Raw genomic sequence first — 24,914 nt, forward strand, 5'->3', positions numbered from 1 at the left:
TTTTTTGATATCTCACTTCGTTTCCGAAAAATATGCCCGCGTCACTATAAATGCCGCACTATATATATATATATATATATATATATATACACACACACAATATATATTCACTCTTATCTCTTCATTAACAAGCTTGTTTTATGAATGCCAATTGATCGTTATTATAGTGCGTGATCTTGGTGTATGTACCGGGTCACGAGATATATACATGTAGCGAATAAAATGCAACGGTCCATGGTGCACTAGCTGACCCGGTTAGAGTGTCATCAGTGTCATCAGTGGTAATAACTAGGCCACTGCGTGCACACGTGGTACGCTCGAGAGTTCCAGTGCTTTATTATTGCGTTCTCTCCCTAATTTTCTCGACGAAAATCTCCATAGTTCTGGAGAATCATATACAGTTACTTGAACTCACTTTTATTCCGAAATAATTCCAACAATGACACATTCTTTCTCTCCGCTTGTTTGACTTATTACGTCGTTTAAATCTTTTCTAAAAATTTCGCACGAAACCTTATTCTTTCTTAATCTTGTAATGCGGCAACTGAGAAAGCAAATTTATAATTGTGCTATAACAAAGACCGGAATAAATACATTATATGTAAATTTTACAATATATATAAAAATTTGATTAATCTTTAAAATTACTTTAATATGAGATATATTGTTTATAAGATAAAGTGATTGTATATACGTGTGATAAGAAAACATGTAAAAGAAAAGAAAATATGTAAATATAACCATATAAGTGCTTTAATTGTAAATATAAAATTACCATTTTATTAAAGAGCAGAAAATATATCTTGTAGCATGTCATCAAGTCCAAGATTAATAATACGAAAAAAGTGAAACTACATGATTAGATTATCAATCAATTTTAATGCACTTTGTTTGAGGCAAACAAGTTATGTAATTTGAAAATTCACTAGATAGATTTTATCGAAAAGAGAAGCTTTAAATGATAAACTTGAAACGGTAGAGAACAAATAATTGAAGATACTTAATAAATTTTAGAATATCATCTATCTCTTTCATTAGTTGATCAATAAAATTTGATATTGTGAACAAAAACAAAGAAGAAATACTAGCTTAATGACTCTTGATATAAAATTTAGTGTGATGTTTGCCATCTTTTTTTCGCTAAATAATAGATGCTGTACTTGTTGTTAAACGTATAACATTTTGAACGGCACTCCCGATTTAATGATAAAAACGGACGCACGACACTTTGCATGGCACTTCCAAATTCCGTGATCGCGAAGCAATATGTCGTTTCGTACGAAGATTGCACTTTGAAGATGCTGTAAAAGCATTGTCACTGGAGTCGTTTGAGTACTTGGCTTCCCTTTCAGGATAAATCTTCTAGGTACTTAACCCTCTCATCAACGTCAAAGCGTACCCCCATTGAAAAGATTATATTATATAATTTTGTAATATAATATATAATTTGTAATTTAGTTTATAATTAAAAAATTGTACTTATATCGCGCATTTCAACATAAATTAATAAATATACAAGTTAAAAGTAATAATAAACATTAGCAAATTATAATATATTCAAGAATATAATTTGCCAATTATTTAAACGACAGATTTCTATCAAATATTAAAATCTCGCGATAAACAAGTACGTTATACACTGTAAGAAAACAAGCGCTAAATGTTAGGGTACATTAATTCCTTATCACCGCAAAATATTATATTATAACGTAATACAAGATAAATTCATGCAGGATATTTAGTTTCTTAAATTTTAATTAATTTTTAATTAAACAATTGATATATTATTTTTTATTATTTTAACGCGTTTAATTTTAATTATTTTAATTGATCTTGCAAATTGTTTTATTATTCGATCTCGGTCTAAATGACAAATTACATTTAGATCGGCGAAAAATTTAAAGCATTGGACGAAATATATTTGGCTCTCCCTAAGTATCGCTAGAGAAATAATTATTGTCAAGAATCGTAAAGATTATAACAAAACAATTTTATAATTTTTTTATAAATGTACAAAATAATTTTTATAAAAAGATTTTATAATTTATAATTGTTGTTTCTGTTGCTTCGATTTTATTTGAAATAACTAATAATCGCACAAAATACGTACTGTGATAAAGATCCACCGTCGCGGTACAGTTTCGTGTCATTTCTGAAAATTAATTAATTATATTAATTATAGCAAATTATTTTACGATACTTGTCGCGATCGCATTTAGAAAAGGCATTTGATAATATACGAAGCGTCATGCATTACTATTTTACTACTCGAGTGTTGCCGTGCGAATGATAACAAGGCCATGATATGTAAATAATAGCGCGCTGATAATATGCCGGCAAGGCTAAACATCGTGTCACTATTAATTCTCATTGTCGAAATATTTTACGTGTTCTAAAATATATCTATGCCGAGTATTATGTTTTTTAAAATAAATTAATTATTTATTAAACGAACAAATTATTTATTAATACAGCGCGAGATCTTTTAATATGTTAATTATACGATTCTGCGATTCCGTTTTATCGTGCGTTCTTAATCCAAATTACATTTAGATAAAAGTCATACAATAAAGCATTGAACAAAATATATTTGACTTTAAAAAGGTAGGGAAATAATTATTGCCCGTAAAGATCGCAACAAAACGATAATTTATAATTTTGATCCTTGTTAGCTTGATTTGTACTTGAAATAATAAATAAATAAATCATGGAAAATACGCGCTTGATAAATATATATATCGTTGCCTTATGTATTATTATTAAAGTTAATTAATTATTAGTTACAATAATAATAGCAAATTATTTCTCGACAGTTGTCGCGATTGTTTTTAGAAGGAATTCGACATAGCGTTTTATACCACTACCTTAGTACTCTAGTATCGCCGCGTGAATGATAACAGGACCACGGCACATAAACATTAACACGCTACATACCGCTAAGGTCAAATACCACGCCATATACATACACGGTTAATTTCTTGTCGAAATATTTTACATTCTCTTAGATTGGTGGGAAAATTCTTTCGTTTTGTCAAATTAAAAACATATGAGAGTAATGAAATTATTTTTCCATCAACCCAATATATATAACATATACATATACGCGGTATATATGTCGTGTTTTTTAAAATTATAGATTAATTACTTATTAAATAATTTATGTTTTATGGGTTCTTTCGTTATGTTAATTATCTACTATCTTTTCGCTCAAATTGCACTACTTAAATAACAACAAAATGACCGTCTATCTTAATAATATTATGTTGAGAAAAACGGGTAACGCCAAATACACTGTGACAATTAATTTGTTACCGTCGAAATATTCAACATTTTATAATATAAATTTAGACTGAATATTTTCTGTGTCTTTTTGTTCTTCAAATTAATTTCAATAATTGGGCTAACATTGCATATAAAGTCTAACATTCATTTAGAATATAATTTATCTTAGCTTAATCAAAAAATTATTTATATTTATTATATTATAAATTAATTTGTAATTGCGCCAAAATTTCATATTTCAAACAGACATTTCTTTTTAAAATTTTGAATTTTTTAATTTTTTTTATAGTTTATTAAATAATATATGACGTAAAGAAATAAATGATATAAATCTTAACATCCTACTTATTGCGTTTTTTCTACATTTAAATCTTCTTTGCAACAAATTGCAAATATTTTTCTTTAAACTATCAATAATGACGATATTTTTTAAGCGCTTACGTTAGCTACCTTATCGTGTATTTATAAATACAGTTTTCCTGGTTTCGCAATCGCGTATGTGCAATATCATACAAGTGATAAGAATGCGCGATAAAAAGTTACGACTCTACGCCATATATATACGATTAAAACAACTTTGAGCAAAATCATTGATCGCGAAGAAACGCTGAGCATTAAGAAATCGGAAAGTTGTGAATTACGAAATATTATCGTGTTCTTCCGGATTCTTCTCAGCATGAGAACGCTTAGTGAAACGGATAATGAGGAAATCAGTGAATTATCGTTTTCGCAGCTCTTACGATTTAAATACTAACTTGCAACTTGTAATAAACGCATATAAGCGATTATATTAATTTATATCGTTAAATATACAGTTTCTTAATACAAATCAATATACATAAAGAACTCAAAAAACAGTTCTTCTATTTTAATTCTACTGAAATTTTTTAATTCTATTTTATGTAAGTATATCTATGATTTATAATGATGATAATAAAGCGATGATATTTTTGTATTTTGTGACTCCTTTTGCGGATACTTGTAAATATGATTTACAGAAACAAAATACTATACTGTTTTAAATATCTTCAAATCTTTTTTTTAAGACTCTATATCTCTCTGCAGATAATTTGCGAGATGAGAAACTGGTTCTGTCCTAACTCGTAAGATTCTAAAGGAAAGTAAGTCTAAAAATCTTGTTATCCGTTTTCCGGCTGTGTTTTTCCGAAAATAAAACTATCTAGGCCTACTAGGAATAAACTTATCTGATCCATTTAAGAGAATTTATTCTTTTAAATACATTCTCTGAATAACATTTTTTACGCTTATTTATTATCTATTTATAATTATGTGTGTAAGTGTGTGCATGCTATTAGAATAATTATTCATACAGAGAGTTATATCCGACTTTCTATTGCTATATTATTAGGATAATTATTGATGTAGAGCTATCCGAGTTTCTTGATTGAGTATCACGAAAGGTAGCATTTTTTGAATAATAAAAAATTAATATACTTTATTTAAATTATTGACATATTTATATAGTTGTTTAGTTGATCGTAACTAACGAATTAGTAATTTATTACTGTAATTTATGCTAATTTATGCTATCGAGCAAACACGATATGTGCGTCACTTTATTGTTTTCTTATTTTGATTCACTATTTACACTTTAGAAAATTATTATTTAAGCAATTTACTCTCTACTTTATTTATACTATCTAAATAATCTATCGTTTACATTTTTTAATGATTAATAGATTTTGAAAAATTATGTAATCTGTATTAAGTTACTGTTTATCTTTCAATCTTAATTATCACAAAAAATCTACATGTTTAAGCTATCATTATTTTATTAAAAACTTGAAAAATACCCATTTCTCCTGATTATTTGTGTGCACACGTATATAAAGACTCGGGATACTTCTTTTCACATACTCCAAAATTATCTACACAAGATTTATAAATCATATTATTAGAGTCTTGTCACTCAAAATCTTAATTTCAAGAACAGTAAAAACGCAATTATTAATTCTTGCGTATTTTCGTGATTATTCATTTTGTTGACATAGTTGAATTTTTCCAAAAAAAAATGTGAATAATGTTTGGATCTATAAGAAAATTACTAATACTAAGAAGCTTGAAACACTCTTGATATTCTGAAAGCTGACACCGAGAAGAAAAATAAGCAATCTTGTATTGCTTGTCATATATTATTATCTAACAGATATTATATAATGTATTGAGAGTTTAATAGTTCTTATAGAAAATAATCGTTTGTAGTAGAAACTACCATAAACAAAAGTTTTTTCTAACTAAACCGGTTTTAAACTAATTGGCAATTATGCAATTGAGATTTGTTTCACTTTACAAATTTCTATTAATAATAAGATTCGCAATTATTTCGGAATTATTCTTGCTTACCGCAACAGTTAGGTTTAACGTAAGCATATTAGAATGAGGCAACCACAATTGAGTCGCGTTCATAGTTCTAGTTATCATTTTCCGGCCTTCATTTACGACGACCTATCATCATGGTATTGACATCAATTCCGCTATCGCCAGTTAAGCAGGTCATTGTCTTTACTGCCGTAGAATATCAATGATTATGAAATGGCTGTGCTAGACGATTTATCTGCCTACGAGAAATTTAGTGCCATCGTACAACAATACTGGCTGTAAATGGCAATGGATAAACGAAGTTCTTTTACTTCTACAACGCGAAGAATCAAAGAAAATTAATTTTTGCGGTGCTTAGAAAGTTTTTCTTTAAAAGCTTTCCAAATTTTCTTAAATTACGCAAAAGTGCACTTTTCACGATGTTTTTGCAATTTTAATCAATTGTAATTTGATTGTCTTCCTGAGCTGTAACAAAATTAAAAAGACTTGTCTGTCTTATATAAATTCTCATATTTTCAAAACGTAGTCGGTATTTTTTTACATTAAAGTATAAAAGATCTCGTAAACTATTAAATTTTTGGCCATACTATCTTTATAACTTTTTACGACAAATATTGCGAGGAATCGATTTATGTAAACAAATTAAAGTAATTTTATTTTAAAAATGAAGATAATTTTAAAATAACCTCATGACATTCATCTAAGATCAAACTAATGGCATCATCTGATGTCTTTGTCGAAGTCACAAAACTTTTATACAAAACATTTTTTTTTTTTTGTAAAAGATGTGGGGAAAAAAATATTTAGGGGAAATTAAAATGGACCGTTTTGTATATGTATGTATATAGGAAAATCATACATATACTCTTCTGTTATTATTATAATTTCGAAAGCTAGTGAAATCGTGACATCTTTTAGATACATTTATAAATGGCTTATTTTTTGTTGGTTATGGCATACTTTATATAGGATATAATCTGCTTTCCTATATTTGATTGCGTCGTGTCGATGCAAATGATGCGACTAAGCCGATTTAGCATAATCTTTAGTGATCTCGCTCTCTTTCTGAGGGAGGTCAAGAGCATTGAAATTAAGTACGCGAGAGCAAACTCACAAAGGAGTCGACTTATTTAAAGACATCGTGCACAGGCCGCTAATTACATCCCTCCCAACCATGGAATCGCTTGAGATTAATACTTAACGTAGCAAACATCCGCAATTTTGCTCAGACGACGTGCGGTAAAAGAATTTGATGTGGCGAGCGGAAATTAAGAGTTCTCGGACATAAAAATTTCGCATTTTCACGGCATTTCATTTAAAATATAAAAATTTGAAATTAAAATTCAACAATCCGGAAATTGAAAAAGATACACGCATATTGTTCAAACTATTGTTCAACAATACATTTATCATTATAATTGCGATTAATATCTGAATAAGCAGACATTAATATTATTTATTTTAAAAGTTATGAGGAAAATTGAAATATTTATTTTATAATTTAGTTTAGTAAAAAATTATTAACTATTTATATGTATTTTACTATAATAAAAAGTGGTAATTAAAAACTTTTGCTTAATATATCACTTGAAAAATTTTATTTCTTCAAAATGATTAATATTCAATCCTGACTTTATTGTCAGTTATAAGTGGAAATGCGAAATAAAGACAATTCCGACACAAAATCCTGAGAATCGCATCCCGTAATTTTCTGCGTAATGATTCGCAGATGTTGCAATTACAGCCAAAGAAATCGACATCTCACGTAGCTCGGTTTTGCATATTGCAACGTACTATTACGTGCTTTATGCGAGGTGTTTGATATAGCGCGTTGGGATGTGTTTCTGTAAAAGAGAGAGAAAAAGAGAGAAAGAAGCTATGCGAGAGATCGCGAATTAACTAGTCGCTTCCAGTCGTTCTGCCCATCCGTGATAAAAATCAAATGTGCAAGGAAACGCAAAACGATCCATGCATTTTGATAAATATTTTCCGTCGCGGCTGCACTGGCTACGTTTAATTAAAAGACGGACTCTCGAGCGCGGCAATGCATTACCGGATTGAAGATCGGCTTGTCGCGATAATTTCTGTATAGCGACGAGAGAATATATCGGAAGCTTACTACCAGCTCAAATTGAAGATCAAGAAATATTAAACTGTGAATGAGGCAGATATTTCATATATTGCTTCGCGGAGATATTAAAGCATATATTTTCACTTTCCGCTTTCCAATTGTATATATTAATTAAATAATATTGAAAATGTATATATTAATTAAATAATATTTAAAATGCTTATATTTAAAATATTTAATATTTAAATAGCCATGTAATTTATTTAGCTAATTATCACTGCTTCAATATAAATTGTTATCTCTCCAAATATTAAATGTACAATTTGGAGATATTATTAAGTAATTCTTTCTTAATGATGCGAATATATCCGCAAGATATCCTACGTAGATCACAATTCACAAATCTTACTGAAAACATTTCAGTGTATATCATTAAGGAAATAACCATGAATCGCGCTTACAAGATGTGTTAATTGTTGAAGAAACTTTCTCCATCTCACATTGTCAAGGATTTCTTGAGTATAATAAAAACTTCAATTCTCTTCTTGGTCTTCTCTTCCTCGCTTTGTACCGAGATCGATAGAATAAGCAGATTTCCTCTCAACGTTTAGTAATCAAATATCGACACCGGCAAATTTATGAAACAACCTTAAGCTAATAAAAGTTACCGCCACGATCGTACACGCTGATTTAACCGGCGCCAACGCGCTCCTTTCCGCTTGCCTGCTTATTAAGTTCGAGATATCTAGTCGGAAACGAGAGTCCGCGCTAAGTATATATGTCTTCGTGAGAATGAAATCTCGAGTGTTTTAATTAATATGCAGATATAAATCGTCTCAATGTGTTGCTCACCATGTATGTTGAATACTCGGTAAAATATCTGACAGAAGAATATCAAGAACTTCTAGTGTGTAAATGAATATTAATTTTATAAATGTCAAATAGATTATTAGAATACGGGATATTTAGTTAGTATATTAAGGGTATTAATATATGAATTAGGCACACACACACATTTATACACACTCTTTTTCTCTCTCTCTGTCTCTCTCTCTCTCTCTCTCTTTCTAGAAAAGAAGAGGATAAAGAGGGAAGAGAAGAGAAAGGAGGAAACGAGTTTCACAGATCATTTACTTTATACTCATATAATTTTTTTTTGTTAAAAGAATAACATATATCTCCAAATTCTTGACCTCTTTCTTTAATCTTTAGCAATTGTTCTTTCTGTAGTACCTTCTGTAAACTTATGTGTATATGTATAGATGTAATACATGCACATATTTTATCTATATTTAAATCGTAAGATATAAATTAAAATAGAGTCTTTAAAACCACTTTATTAACAGTGAAAGTTACAAAAGTCACAAGGCTTTACAATATAAAATATGTATATACTATTAAACTTAAAAGAATAGTTTTTAAAATTTATATTCTATTTGTTTGCGGTTGTTTGTTCTCAAACTGTATTATGACTGTACAATGTTTTAACCACGAAACATAACCGCATTGTTGTGGCAACATTATTTAAAATGTATAGGAAACTAAATTAAAAAGTATTATTTAAATTTCTAACATTAATTTTAGTGGCACAAAAATATTTCCTCTTTTTTTATTTAATAATGATCTTTTACAAATATTTAGGATTATTTGCGTTCATCAAAATGTCTGCTTTTATTTTGATATAATTGTTATTATTTGTTCATCAGTAATTTTGGATTTATTAGAACAATACCAAATTTATATATTTCTTAAATCCGCAAAATTAAATTCTGAAACTAAATATAGAATATTACTTGAAATTTTATTATTTACATTACAATATACAAGCAAAAATTAATTCTATTATTTTTACTGTAATAAACGTTTCTAGAAAACAATTAAACGTATAAAAAATTTCTAGGAAACGTTAAAGCATTTTGAGAATTAATCCGTAATTAATACTCAAGGTTCAGTATTATTCACATTATTCATGTTATTATTCACATTATTAAATAAATTAAATAACAAAATATAAATAAAATAATAAAACTAATAAATTTAAAACAGTAAAATTATATATAAACTAAACACGAAACCTTATGTAAAGTATACTTTACAATTAATTATACTTTGTCGTATGTTGGTATTTTTCTGACAAAAATATTAATTTTTATTCTACTAATAATCCAGGGTTAGTGACCTTCCTATATTATATTATATACTTCTCTAAGTTTAATTTTTATATAACAATGATCTGATTTGTAAAAAAATTATTTAATTAAACCAATAAATTAGGAAACTAAAGAGAGCAATTAAAAATCATAATTAATATTTTTTAAAATTATAATTAAATTTTTTAAAAAAATTAAATATATGAAAAATCAGATAAATTAAAAATAAATATCTCTAAATACCGATTTATGATATGTATAAATTTGCGGTTTTAATAAATAATTTATATATATAAAATTTTATGTACTTTTGTGTCAAAAAAATTTACTAAAGAATATTTACAGACAATCTGTTATATTGTAGCTGTTATATATTGCAGCTTGCAAAATTTACCAATAGGTTTGTATAAATCTAAGCGTGATAAAATAAGATTTTATTCGATTCGTTTCAGTTTTACAATCCAGTCACATAGAAGTTTACTCTTCCGCATCTGTCAGCTTTCCTTGCATAGGTCATCTCCTTTCTCTCACGATCGTCTAAGAACGTTCCATCCTTGTGCATCTTCTTAGGAATCATATCTGCTAGGTATGTATTCTTTAAATTATTTATTTCTGAGATAAATATCTTTAAGTGCGCTTTACGCAATGCAAATAATTTTATGCCATATTATTAAGGTAATTCTCTTGTCATAAATAAAAAGTTATAGTAGAAAATTTACAGTTTTTAAGTAATATATTTACCAACAAACATTAATATAAACATCTTTTTAAATTTTATATTAAAAACACGGACGAAAGATTTATAACAAAAATTAATATTAAAAAATAACTGAATAATTTTTGTGTAATTTTCTTTTTTATTATTATATGTGTACATAATTATAATTTAGTAGTTTTTTTCATAATTAATGGATAAAATTCAAACGCAAAATTGCAAATAGTTCTAATATTATATATTAAAAACTGGAAATCGTATTATTAAAATTAAAAAGGAATAGTATGTCTAAAGAATTTCTAAATGACTAATTATACATTTTATCTGGTACATTTATCTTTCTTTGCTGTGTCGAATCCAATTTAACAGACAATAAAGCGACGCTAATGTTGAACTCTCAAAAGATTTTTCTTTAACTCACCCGTTTAATTCGGTTTTAATTCGTTTGACCTATTCATATCCGCAAAATTCACTTTTATCGCTTAATGGTTTCTCTCATCATCGTACATTGCACTTGTGATTACAGTCGGTTAAATGATATTCACATCTTCCTTATTTTAAATATACGCGCACGTTTTCAATTAAAAACATACTATATAAATCGTTCTTAATATTAATTATATAAAAATCTAACACATTTATTAAAAAACAATTTTGTATACATATTTATAATAAAAATAAGTATTTAAATAAATCCACTGGACTTCTCAAGAAGAGAAAATTGATGAGCAAAAGATTTGTCTATGTATATAAACTCATTGTGGTTTAGAAAGTTACATCACATCGGCATTGCAATCTTTCTTGGTGTCGCAATGAAGCTTATAGACGGGATTAGAATCCATTCCATGTAACGCGAGCTGTTTTATCTCGATGACCGACTGTTACCGAAGGTGTTTGCAATGTCACAGAACAATAACTATGTATTCCAACCTATAGCGATCCGATCTATGTATTACAATCTATAGTGTCGCAATGAACCGATGGAAAAACGATACCCAATAAATAGTAACGTTCGAGAAGCCAACAATGGCCAAGAATTTTTAACCATACATATATATGCGTGAGAGATTCGATGTATTCTGAGATAAATGGACTTCTTCTTTCGGCCTTGACTCTTGGTAAATTACCTTTTTTTTATTATGATGGATTTTAAGGAGTGCCACAATACTTGTGCCACAATATATGAGCGCGAGAGAGACGCGCACTTTATTATATTATGACCGGAAAACATTCGCCGCAGCAATGCTGACGAATTTTGTTGCTAACTAACAGTATATATTTTAAAATAGTTATATTATTTTGTAAATAAATACAATATATAAGTGAATATACAAAAAAGTTAAAAATAAGAATACATATTTATAAACTGCAATATTCGAAGAAATAAAATTGCTTATTTTTTACGCGATAGATTTCGATCATGCTTTGATAAATTATAATGGTATGCAAACGCCGAATTTATAGTAGCAGTTAATAAATGAATTAATTAATAAATATTAAAATGCAGGATTCATAAGGAGTGTATTTACGTTATTTAAATGCCGTAACGCCGCTCGATTTGGAGCCAGTCCGTACTGTAACCGCAATGTTTTGTTAATGACCGAAAAACACGAAAATATTCGCAACTTTATATACATATATCCTTATATTGCGTGATATCAAGTAAATCAGGGTAATGGCTAGTTAAGACGCGATAGAGATAGCCAGAAAATACATAATAAAAATTCGATATCACAAACATAGTATATTTTCAACTTAAAGGAAATACATGTTATTAATAAACAATATTATTTTTTTTATTTTTGTAGCTTTAGTTACTTTAATCATTACCTGATACGCATATTATTTACACATTAACAATCTTTTCGTCTCACGTCTGTCTTTATTCTTTTTTTCTTCTTAATTTCTCTTGTAATGGACCTTGTATAGCTTCACTACATCGCACTGACATGCCGTCAAATAAGTAAAGGACCCGTTAGTATTTCTTACACGCGCGAAAGATGTATTCGCTTCGATAAATAGCCGTCTTGACATGTTTTACAAATCGTCAATCACAAAAATTAATTAATTGCAAATATATTGTAATCGTTAATAAGCATAATAAATAATCGCATTCAACATCTCCGGTATTTATTGCGATGACGTTTCGAGAGAAGACAATGCGGCGAAACACAAAAGTAGTTAATATAGCAAAGACACGATTATTTTTTAATTAAAAATACAAGATATATGTACATGTCTATTTTAAGTTGAATTTCAAATATAATTCAGAATTCAAACAATGGCAACTTTTATAATCGATCGACACCGAAAGAAGATTAAATTCCGCTGCGTGACAGATGGTAGAAACTATTAATGATTAGGGGAAGATCTCAATATCTTTAATAGAGAGAAAACCGGACTCTCATCGATTTTTATAATTCTCAATGGCACGCGTGTCCCGGAAACGAGATAGCCGCGTGTCGAACACAGCAGCTGCAACTAATCTCGTGGATTACAATTACCGACCACCACAGGTCACGTTCAATTAACCTCCGATGCACAGACGATATACACTCTTCTGATTATTATTAGGTCTGCCGTGCGTGACGGCCATCAGCTAAACTTACTTTCGTCAATTCGCAATTGATCTATTGCGTATACTTATATATACGAAGAAAGGCTAATATTAGCAATCACCATAGCTAGAGATTAGTCTTTATTTCTTCGCACGTCAAAATTATGTAATTAATAACGGACTTTGATGTGATTTATCATCCTCTGTGTCAAACTTTCACATTTATGTAATTGAATAATTGATTCTGATTAAACGATTTATAAATTTTGGCGTTAAGTCTATAAGATGATGAAATCTATGTTTCTTTTCATCAATTATTCTATTACAAACATATTTTAAAATTTACTGTAGCACAGACACATATACAATTGTCAATCGCAACGAAACCTAGCTTCTAATGCCGAAAATTATTTTTTATTTTTTATGATAATATGAATAAAGAATGATTAAACATATACATAATTTCCAGGCGATCGATAAATTCAATTAAATTTTGTTCTTTGTTAATTATAATTTTACTTGAATGAACAGATCCATAAATATGTGTGTATAATTTATATATTTTTTTAATATCTTAAAATAATTTTTAATAATCGTTCTTGTGCATTACTGGCATTTCGCGTGATCAGAAGAATATTCTTTTGAGTACTGATGCGCTTGATAAAAGCGAAAGGTTTCAGCACAGTTCGTGCCTGATTAATCTTAATACAAGATATTGAGTTATCCGATTGACCACACCTTGCATGTGAAAACGGATTGATGAAGAACGGATTGTTCTCTCGATCGATCTTTCGACGAACAATGCAATCACCTTTTCAGGATCCGCGATGGAAACCTTTCTTTCGCCGTGTGCGCATCACGTTGATATAAATGATCATAATTAATTGAAAGTCGGTGGCTAAGCTGCCGCGATAGGTCATGCTTGTCTTGCGTTTAAGCTTATTTTTTTTTAAGAATAAATGCCAGGTGTTCATCATTTATTGTCTCGAATTTATTTGAAATATCTTACTTTTCCCACGCGAGATAAAACGCTTTCATTGAAGCATTAAAATACAAATTGCTTCCTTTTTTAGCTACAAAATGATTATCATAGTTATGGAATAATAAAGCAGGCGATAAGAAATTGTTACTATTATTATATCAATGGTGATAGGAATGATCTATATATTGGGATAGACAGATCTATCACGATATGGACTAAATAAATCCGAGATCAATGGTTTGTGCACCGTTAAGTCTTCTCGCGTGGCTTCGCTCGATCGAGAATCCAATCCATCTATCTATGAGCCGACGATTCTGCTGGCTTCACGCCCAAACGATCACGTGGATTGATAGTTCTCTTCTTGCTCTACCGCTTCCTTGAGAAATTCTCTCGTTTCAACGAATGTAGCTATCTCTAACAATTTTACGGTGTAAAATGTCCGAAGAGATTTAAGATCTGTTCGAATTCTGTCTTAAAAAGCTGTGAGCAGTTCAACGGATTATATAAATTGAACATCTCACAGCTTTTTAAGAATTATAATACATTAACTTTGTTGAAATCATTTTCCATATATAAAATATTAATAATAATAATAATTAGTAAGAAATCGAAAGAAGAATAAAAGTTGTGTCTACAAATATTACATTCTCGAAATTAGTGTTTTTAAAAGCTCCCTTTCTCTCGACCACTTATCAAGTGATCGATCTAGGCTACAAACGCTGTCTGGTCGTGCTTAAAAACCATAGTGGTGGCAAAATCTGTTGCGGCCCTTAGGGCAGCGGGTACTCGGACGGATCGACTCGGCGGAAGCGACGATTTTAAGTGCGGACTGAAAGACATATTTCGGGATGCGTTCTATATTTATACGCACTGGTGTACGCATCTATGCGCACGAGAGAGTGCCGAGCGATTTACGCGTCTGCGACTCTCTCGACATTCCACGCGACTTTCTTTGTGCTTCCCCCTCATGGATGTGTACGTGCCACACGTCGCTCTGGAATCCCGTTTACGGAATGCATGCGAATCTTCGTCGGGCGACTTTATCTTCGGCCACCGACAACACATTCGGCAACATTCGTGAATTTATGTGGCGCCTAAACTATATCGCTGTCGTCTAACACGTATTACTGACCGCCGCTGACCGTGACGTTATTCCAAAAGCGTGTTACCGGAATGAAATTAATTTCGTGATTGTAACAGCAAAAAAATATCGTATAAAAAAATTTGCAAAAAGAAACTGTGTAAAAAACATTACTTTTATAGCGATTTATCATTATACTGTTTTTTTCTTTTTTTTTTTTAATTTAGGAAAATAAATTTCTTAAAAACAATTTTAGAATGCAAGAAGCAGAAAACACTCAGAGAATATAAATAAGCACATTATCAATATCCTTATTTTTAAAATTTTTATTGTTTCAATAACTCTCTCAAATTAACAAAAAAAGATAACAAATTAATAAAAATTTTGTCAAGATATTAAAGAAAAAAATTCTAAGATATGAGTAATATATATTAAAAAATAAGTAATTGAGAGTTTAAAAGCACGTATATGGGAAGAAAAGTGCAAAAAATTAAACGCAAAGCAAAAAATGATGGCGAGCGAAAATTACATTGTCTACAGATATTACAATCCTAATAACTTTTCCGAGAAAGAAACGATTTACGCGAATGCAACATGACTGATGAGGCTTTGATCTAAGATTATTCACGCGCAAGATGCGAGAAATCTGAAGTAATTCCGAGTTAAGAATATATACAAATTCAGTCGGCCTTGCCAGCGCGAGTGAAATGGTGAAGAGACAGACTGCAGTCATAATTCAAGGAAGTATCCGCCTTGGCGATCTGCGGTAACATTCCGCATAGTTTCAGCTTGTATGTGCCGTTTCCAGCTTAGGATCATTACGCGTAATTTATAATGATCAGCAGGCACCTTGCTTACTTCGCAGTCAATAGAAGAAACTTATCGTGCTTGCACATCAAGGGAACTGACATTCAAACATTTTGCCTTTCAATGTAGTTTCGAATAATCATCAGTTTCAGGTTTACTATGAAAGCTTTTACCGTGAACGCTCTTTGAATTATTGTATTTTGCTACGATAAATATAACTTTGTCCAATTTTGTTTTATAACACACCGAATATAACAGTGATATATTATCTTAACAATATGTGATCGAAAAAATATCTAAATTATAATTATATTCAATTATTTAAAATGAATAAATTGAAAGATTCTAATTAAAAATTAAGATAAAGCACAATAAATTAATAATTTTATAATTTGTTTATCCAAAATATAACGTAATAATTTTTTCATTATTATTATTATTATTTAACTTAAACATCTCTTTTATAACCCTAACAGTTTTCCATATCTCTCTTTAAAACGAAATGATCTGTCAAAAAAATTCACAATTATACGTAACCGTAATAACTTTGGGAGATATAATTCGAAATAAAAATGAAAAGCACTAGATGAGGAACATATATTTTACGAAGTTATAAAACTGTTATAGAAATCTTCTATTTTCTTCTTAGATTTTATAGATACCACTCTTGCGTTTACTCAGCTTTACAATTTTTTTTACATCAAGATTATATTTACAACGCGCGCGTTTTCACGAGTTAAACAATACCGACAACTCGGTATGCAAATATTATCCTTCGAAGCAATTTGTACGTGTCGTTACCCGGTCTTCCTCAACAACCCGCACATATCGCGAATTCTCATGTCTTTCGTGTCCCTCGGCTGGAATAGCACAAGTTACTAGTTAGAGGGAGAGATCTCTCTCTCGGGTCAGAAATTTATTCGTGACATTCCGCATAATTTTGCGTCGGCAGCGTTGTTTTCGGCATAAATACATACCCCGTCGCGTCGCGCGATTTAGAATACTCGGCGCGCGAAATCGGCATTGTCAAGATTATCCGGCAACAGGATCATCCTCTCTCGCGAGCGGAAACATGGTCCGTGACTCTCCCGTGGGATTTAAGTTCACATACGGTGCAACCGCTCGACGTGAAAATTTATGTGGACTATAATTCACGTATGTCCGACTGCACTTCTACGCTTTCGCTAATCTTTCGTCCTCGTTTATAGTACGTTTAAGATTTAAGAATCTAAATATCATACCGCGCATGTAAAAGAAAAAAATCGCAGATAATAATAATTAAATATAAAAACAATCATTTTAATCGAGATAAATAAACAATGCTCAAAAATATCAAAAAATTGTTCTGAAGAAAGCAAAATTAGACGGCGGGATTTATAAACAAAAATCAATTAGCAGAGAAATTACTCTTAATATTACACATACTCTTAATCTTCATTTCGACGAATTTCTATGACGGTCCTTTCCTTCGTTTTGGATACGAATTGTATGGCGGACAGCCAGATTCCCAGACTTCTGGTGATTATAGTACAGTTATAAATGCGGTATTCATTTAACATAGTCTCTTTCATCACCTAATAGCAATAAGCCTTCCCATTGTTGACTATTAAATATCGTCCATGCTATAGCACGCTAATACGTCTTAATGAGACGGGAGTGCAAATGACGTAATTGTTATTGCGATCGTTAATTGTTTCTCGAAGTTCAGACCTCCGTCCGTAATGGGTGGCCGTTAGAACAAGCTTCGTGGCCTCTCTCGCGAGGGTGGATCGGGACGGAAATCGATCGACATATCTGTGATCGTCGGGGCCTTAATGCGGTCAATGGTCCGTTGCGTGCGGCCCTTAATTAGTCAGTCCTTCTCAACGAGCTTGATATTACGGATCCGGCGATAAGACCGCATGTGCAGACTCAAGGAATGTACGGTATAAAGGATAAACTTGGAGATTATACGAAATAATAAGCAGGTTCTGTTAAGTTTTAAGTTTTCTTAATAAGTAGTTTCGCATCATAAGATCGTCTAATTTTAATTGCTTTGGATTTGTTTTACCTACTTTTTGCGAGAGAGAGAAGTACTAATAAGATTTTATTAAAGATATATATCTGCACATTACGTAAACTTGTCAATCTAAAATCATAAACTTGATATATTTGTCAATTATATTAGAAAGAAGGAATGTAAGGAATGATATCATCGAAACAGATTAATCTAATAGATCCTTTTGTTCCAATAATATTAGTTTTACAAATTACAAAAAGACGTTAGTTTAACAATTAAAAAAAGAGACTCTTTTTATTTTTATTTTTAAAAATCTATCGACATTTTTTATTTATTCTCTCTTCATACAATAACGTAAGTATTTCAAAAAAATCTATGTGCATGCTTTGTGTAATATCTCTTGAGAATTATATATACTTTTTAATCATACTTTTTAAATTATAATTATTAATTATAGATACATAGATATTTATTTATTTCTTGTTTTTTGGTTTTGAAAGAGAATTTAAAACAAAACTTTACAGTGCTTACAGTATAATAATGTTATTCTTATAAAATATAGGTATTACATAACAATTCCTCTTATTGTTAGCCTAATTAGTTTTAATGTAATAACTTGATTTGATAGCAAAATTTCTATAATAACTGTACACAATTTTTAAATTATTTCTAGATTGTCTTTGGACAAAATCTAATAAAATCTTTTTATATCTTAAAAAGAAGAAAAGTTTAATTTTAACATACGTTATAGAAAATGATGAAGTGTGTCTTTGAGAAAATACTAAATAAAGGATGACGCTATTTAGGAGTGCTTAATTCGGCGCCACCTGTGCTTGACGGCTTGTGCGCGCGGGTGTGCGCGCGCGTGAGCACTTATGAAACCTGCGCGGCACGCGGCTCGGCGGCCAGTCTGATTCCTCGTCGCAGTGCGATACGGTCGATAGAAGTAAGCCACGTAATGCAACCACAGTGGTTGCAGTGAATTGCAGTGACAAACACGATACCACCGTATGGCATATACGAGAATCACCCTCGCCACTTTACGCGCGCCCTTCCTCCCTCTCGGTTTCAAGATAAGCCGCTCGTTCAATCCGCTCGCGGATGCTGAAGACATCGCCGCCACGTGAACAAAACGTTATAGTGCATTTTGGAGCATCGGGATTATCGCAAAATCTGTCGTATTCTAACGTAGAATAATCTTCTAATTCTTCCATTGCGTGGAAGAATTATATTTGCATCGTTTATGAAGATAATTAATCTTCGTCTTATACAAAAATTTTCGTTGATCGAAAATTTTTGCGGAAGCTGTCAACATTTCTGCATTTTTTGCAAATAAAATTTAGAACAATTCTGTTTTCTGAGTAAACGTCGTTTACTCTATCGACCTTGTCATAGAGATAACAGTTATCTACGCATTTATACAAGTTTCTAAGGTTGATTATCCGCGAGTTTGAAAAACGAAGAAACTTACAAGTGTATAAAGAATCCTTAACGAATCCGCGGACAATCATCGGAGAAATCAGAAACGACCGATTCGACACAATCACGTGAATCCTTTTACCTCTGAAACTCGACAGTTGCAAAATTACGGTTGACAGAATTTGTATAGATCGTCCATCGATCACTCTGGAATTTTCCGACGTGGAACCGTGACACAACCGTGACATAAATTTGCGACAAAAAGAAGATAAAAGAATCATCGAAAAAGCGTACAAGGAAGAAGGTGTACAAACAAATACGCTTGAACGAACATCAGCCAGCTATAAAAGCTTCGTGCAAACAGAGGCGATAGCGTCATCATTGCCGTGACATTGGACGCTCCTGTAAAAATTGTTTACATATCTCGGAAACCGGCGTTGATATCAAAATACTCTACTATATTTACGTCGTGAATTCCTGAATTGTCAGAAATCATTGATCTCGGAGGAAGAAAGAGAGAGAGAAACATGTTTCTTTTTTACTCTCGATTCCAAATCGTCATTGTCGAAAGATAAATTTATTGTTACACATTTGCATCCAAAGATCCACAGTTTATTTGTTGAGCATATCTGCCGATCTGGAATAATGCCGGTGATCTCGAAATTAGTATAGACTCGTCTTCCGTCAGATATTGTCAAGATATCGTTGAGTCGACGTGAAGGAAACACGCGTGTGGACTATCAAGTGCAACTTAAGGGTGGATGGTCGACGTGGACAAAGAGACGCCGACGAAGTATCGATCGACCTGCATCTTGAAGAGGATGCTCCCTTTGGTCTTGCACGAATAGAGTTCACATCGTAGTCACGTGCCACGACGAACGCGAGGACAGAAACGCAGTGAGGATAGGGACGAGGAGAGGGATAGAGGGAGGGCGAGGGAGGAAGCAGCAGGCGACGCTGCGACGTCGTCATGGAAAATCGATTTGCCGCCGACCACCACCCCGCTACAACCACCCGACGAAGTGCAATGACCTCCAAACCGGGAAGATCTTACAGTGTGAGGTAAGTTTCGTGTCTCGTGGTAGGAATCGTATGTGAGAGCTGCGGCAGGAAAAGGGAAGGGAAGGCGATGAAATGACGAAGCGAAGAAAGAGCCTGGCTCCCACGAAGAAAATAGCCGCTGCTTCACGCGGTGTTCCGATGTCTACGACTTTCGCGACTTTTTTCTTTATTTTACTTCCGGCCTCGGTTTTCCGAGGAACGATTTTAAACCTACAACCGTCGCTTCTTTTTTGATGGAAAGAGACTGTTTTGTCTCACTAAGTTGACGCTTTACACGCGGTATATTGCTTTATTAAGACGAATGAGAAAAGTTATAATGACATTTCGTTATATTAAATTATTCAAGTTTTAAATACAATTAATATATTACAAAATAATTATAATAAATATTTTATTTTATTGCGTTATTAAATTATTTTATTAATTTTTTAAATAATTTTCCTGAAAATGTTGCATTTAATATATATAAGACTTGTTCTGAAAAAATATATATTTGTTGCATTTGAAAGAAAAAGAGAGAAAGATATTTAAAGCATTTTTATCTAAGAAAAGAATGCGATATTTATATTTATTATTTGTTAACAGTAGAAGAATTCAAAACGTAAATTGCGTTAATTGCAATTTGTCTGGAAAAATGATTATGATATATAATATATTGTAATTATGCCTATTTATTAGAAAATTGCAGACAGTTTTTCTCCAAATTAATTAACATTTGTTATATTATTTTCTAATTATTTATGTTATGCGTTGTTTAATTTACGTAACAATTATTTAATAAGATTGAAATATTTTTCACTTATGTTAATTCCTTGAGAGAAACGACTGAGAATTTGCATTTTATCAATTAAATATAAAGAAACTTTTGAGATGCTTATTTTCTGTTTCAGTTTTATTCGCTTCTTTTCGATATTGAGTTTTAAACCGAGCGTTTTAAAGTTGAAAGCAAGGTCATCTGTTCGCAATACGACGCCAGCACGATTTCGCAAAAATGCATTATTTCAAACACAGTAATCATAATTTACATATGCATAAACATAGCTGTCGCAAAATATTCCCGTTATCGCATTTGACTCTGCATTTAAAGTAAGAATAAAGAAATTATATACTCATCATTTAGTACGAGAAATGCAGCTGTCAGGTTTTAGATACATATTAAACATATAATGTTATTTATTGTCGGATACAAAATTTGGAATTACACGAACACATTTAGCATTTTAAACATATGGCTTGAGCGCAAAGTATATGTTATTGAAAGCTATCTTGAATGTCTGAATTTGGGTTTTATTTGTTCAATGAAAAGATCGCACACACAATGTTAATACAAGAGAGTTACTACTTTTAACACTGAATATATAATCAGAGTATAAATCAAAGCGCATACGCTCGCAGAACTGATGTGCACTTTCTGATTTCGCGCGTCGCATCCTTCCAGAAGAGTTCGCCAGCGGACGAGTTGTGAGATAACTGACAAGTATAGTTATTATTTTGAACTCAGAGACTTCTTTATGTACGAGTTTGCATCCGTCTTTGGATTCTCTTGAGAATTGAGAGAGATCGCCGTCTTTTGCCAGAGATCTCTCTTCCTGATTATAAATGTGCGTAAAAAAACAGTCTCGCGCATCTGGAAATTGCATACAAGTATAATAGTTTCTAATATTGCATTGAAATTATATTCGTGATTATTAAAAAGGATAAAAGGGATGATTATTCCTTATTTTACCTTCTTCCTATTTCTTATTTTTAATTAAATAATTGCAGCATTTAATATTAAAAACGTAAAAGCAGCTAAACAAATGATAATTTAATCCGCGGAATATTTATTATAGAGTTATATAATAAATTAAAATAAATATTATAATAAATATTATAATATTTTAACAAAAAAGTGCTCATGACCCAATGAATTAATATAAGACAGCTTTTTCGTGCGGACTATTTATTTTTCTTGCTTGATATCCGATTATTTTTTTTTTTTTTTTCGCGAAGATCGCAACATGACTTTACAATTTTCCACTTTCCCGATTGTATGTAATCGTAATAATTGAGAGAATATTGCAAGTATAGATAAACAATAAGTAATATATGCTAAAAATTCTTTGTGTATATTGCTATTTTATTAATATATTAATTGTAAGTTATTTATTAAATGCTTTTCTACGGTTTTTGCATTGCTATTAATTTCGATGCATATATAAAAGTTTTTTTAATAGAAGACAATTTTCTGGAAATATGAGTTACAGAGCTTTCGTCGAATCGTTTATCTTGAGATTAAGGAAGATTTCAATGATATGTTCAGATGTGACTTGTTTGTAACAATAGCTAAAAGCGTCAAGAAAGATTCTTCTTCATTACTAGAATGTTACGCGATTTTCAGCGCCGATTTTTATTTTTGAAATCTCGATAAATAATAATTTATCTCCATGATCGAGCTCGCCCGTTTGGATCGGAGCAACATGTGCCAGAATGCTAGATTGTCTACTTTCAAGGCCTTCGGGGTGATTTAAGTGGATTTTATTGTAACCGGTAACGGCAGGTTTCCGTCGTTTGTTCAATGCGCGTGTGATGATGTAAATTTTTTTTAACGACATCTTATGTAACGCGATTAAATCCGAAGATGCGATACATATAAAAGTGAGCACGAAGGCAAAGGAAAAGGAAATGGATTTGAGAATGAATAGAATACCAAAGCGGATCATTGTATATATAGATATATCTCGCGGCTAAAATGAGTTATTGTAGAATAACGTCATCAATCTAGAAGATGACTTACAATGAATATAAAAATGAAGAGAATATTATGCCAAGAAGAAGTAGTGGTGATACGCACATAATAAATTTTTTAATGTTTATATATATACACACACAAGCACACAATAATATAAAGTATATTTACTTGCACTAATAAATTATTCTTATTTTTCTACTATAACTAATTGATCAGAACCTGTATAAGCGAATTTCAACGAATTATTGCGAAATTTAATTTCCATGAATTACATCGTAATCTTCTGAGATAAGTGTAAATCTTAATTAATATCAAAGCCAATGTGCCATTAATCACGCAGCGAGCGAATTAAGTCTTATATGTTAAAGACACATGCCGTAATTACGTAAAAAGGAAAGAATACGTGGCTATGAATATGTGAACTGTGTCATATACGTGAATAGTTGCCGCTAAATTTATATTAATGTGCATTAGTTTAGTATATTATAAATATCGCGTTGCGAAACGCTGCGTGAGATTGCATAAATCCATCCTTAAGATATAACATCTCATTAATTATAATTATACATTTGTTGATTAATTTGTCAAATCATGTCAAAGTCAATATTCTTCGAATTATATATATAATTGAAAGAAAAGTTCTTATTTCTTTTCAAAAGGTTTTAAATAATAAAATCTAATTGTTTGCTTTCTCTCATTTAAATTCTCTGACAAACAAAATTTTAATACAATTTAATTATATCTTACAAGACACATATATTTTTAATCACATATATAAATTATTATTACATCCACAAGATAAATGTATTTAATATCATTACGCTGTACAACATTTATTTTTTTCATATTGCACTGGTAAAAACTTATTTAATACGAGAGTGCTATTATGGGAATATATTGTGTGGAAAAGATCGAATGCAGCCGAAGAAATTAATCAATAGACAATAATTATATCCAGCGACGCATATTTTCATTACTATTGTACATTGCTATATCAGATTTGATTCAATTTTCCATGACGAAAGGTGTGGCATGGGAAACTTAAGAACTTACCGGTTTTAAATATTTCTCCTGCGTCTTTTACTCGCTGTTATTATACTATGCGTCTCTTATTATTATTTGTGGCTCATCGTCGGCACGCTGCTCTTCTCTGTTTTATTTTGCCTGTAATTGAAAATTAATCTTTCGATTATTCGATAAAAAATAGTCGAGTTAATAGATACATGCAGTTTTTGACGAAAGTGACTGTAGATTAAAAATCGATTTCGGAATTTTACTGTTATTGATTTTTTGGAAACTTACAGATGGATACGTTGTGGAACTCTTTTTGTTCTATATATATCTCTTTTATTATATTTTTTTTAGAAGATAAAAATAACATGGATCCTAAACGAACTTTGATGTGTACGCTTGACATGTATATGTTATCAGTGGGATAGACGTATCGTAATAGGTACCACACCCTTTCGTTATCGTTAATATGCCTGAGTTATAGGACGGCAAAAAAGCAAACCCTAAAATAAACTGGGTTATCGATAACTTTTATTTGCTACAATATGAAGAGGAACGTAAGATATTGATAGAATATGCATGTATATATATATCCTGAGTTATAAAAAAGCAAACCCTAAAATAAACTGGGTTATCGATAACTTTTATTTGCTACAATATGAAGAGGAACGTAAGATATTGATATATTGATAATGTATATATATATA

The 24,914-nt window shown here is 30.9% G+C and overlaps 1 protein-coding gene across 4 annotated transcripts in view; it reads left to right on the forward strand.

The window, feature by feature from the left end:
* The window catches only part of LOC115245669 (protein PRY1-like), a 53,775-nt gene that overhangs the window by 5,234 nt on the left and 23,627 nt on the right, over positions 1-24,914 (forward strand). The window contains exon 2 of one of the 4 annotated variants that reach the window (XM_029824086.1): positions 10,296-10,429. The exons of 2 other annotated variants lie outside the window; for them this stretch is intronic. Coding sequence is in view for 1 of the 2 variants with exons in the window: in XM_029824084.1 (XP_029679944.1) it covers positions 20,374-20,465 (92 nt within the window). In the remaining variant the exon portion in view is untranslated. Of the gene's footprint in view, positions 1-10,295; positions 10,430-18,877; positions 20,466-24,914 lie in introns of those variants that run through there. One more of the 4 variants, XM_029824084.1, reaches the window with a different exon arrangement.

The sequence above is a fragment of the Formica exsecta genome, unplaced genomic scaffold (assembly GCF_003651465.1).
Source record: "Formica exsecta isolate Colony F162 unplaced genomic scaffold, ASM365146v1 scaffold125, whole genome shotgun sequence".
In the NCBI taxonomy this organism is placed as follows: Eukaryota; Metazoa; Arthropoda; class Insecta; order Hymenoptera; family Formicidae; genus Formica; species Formica exsecta.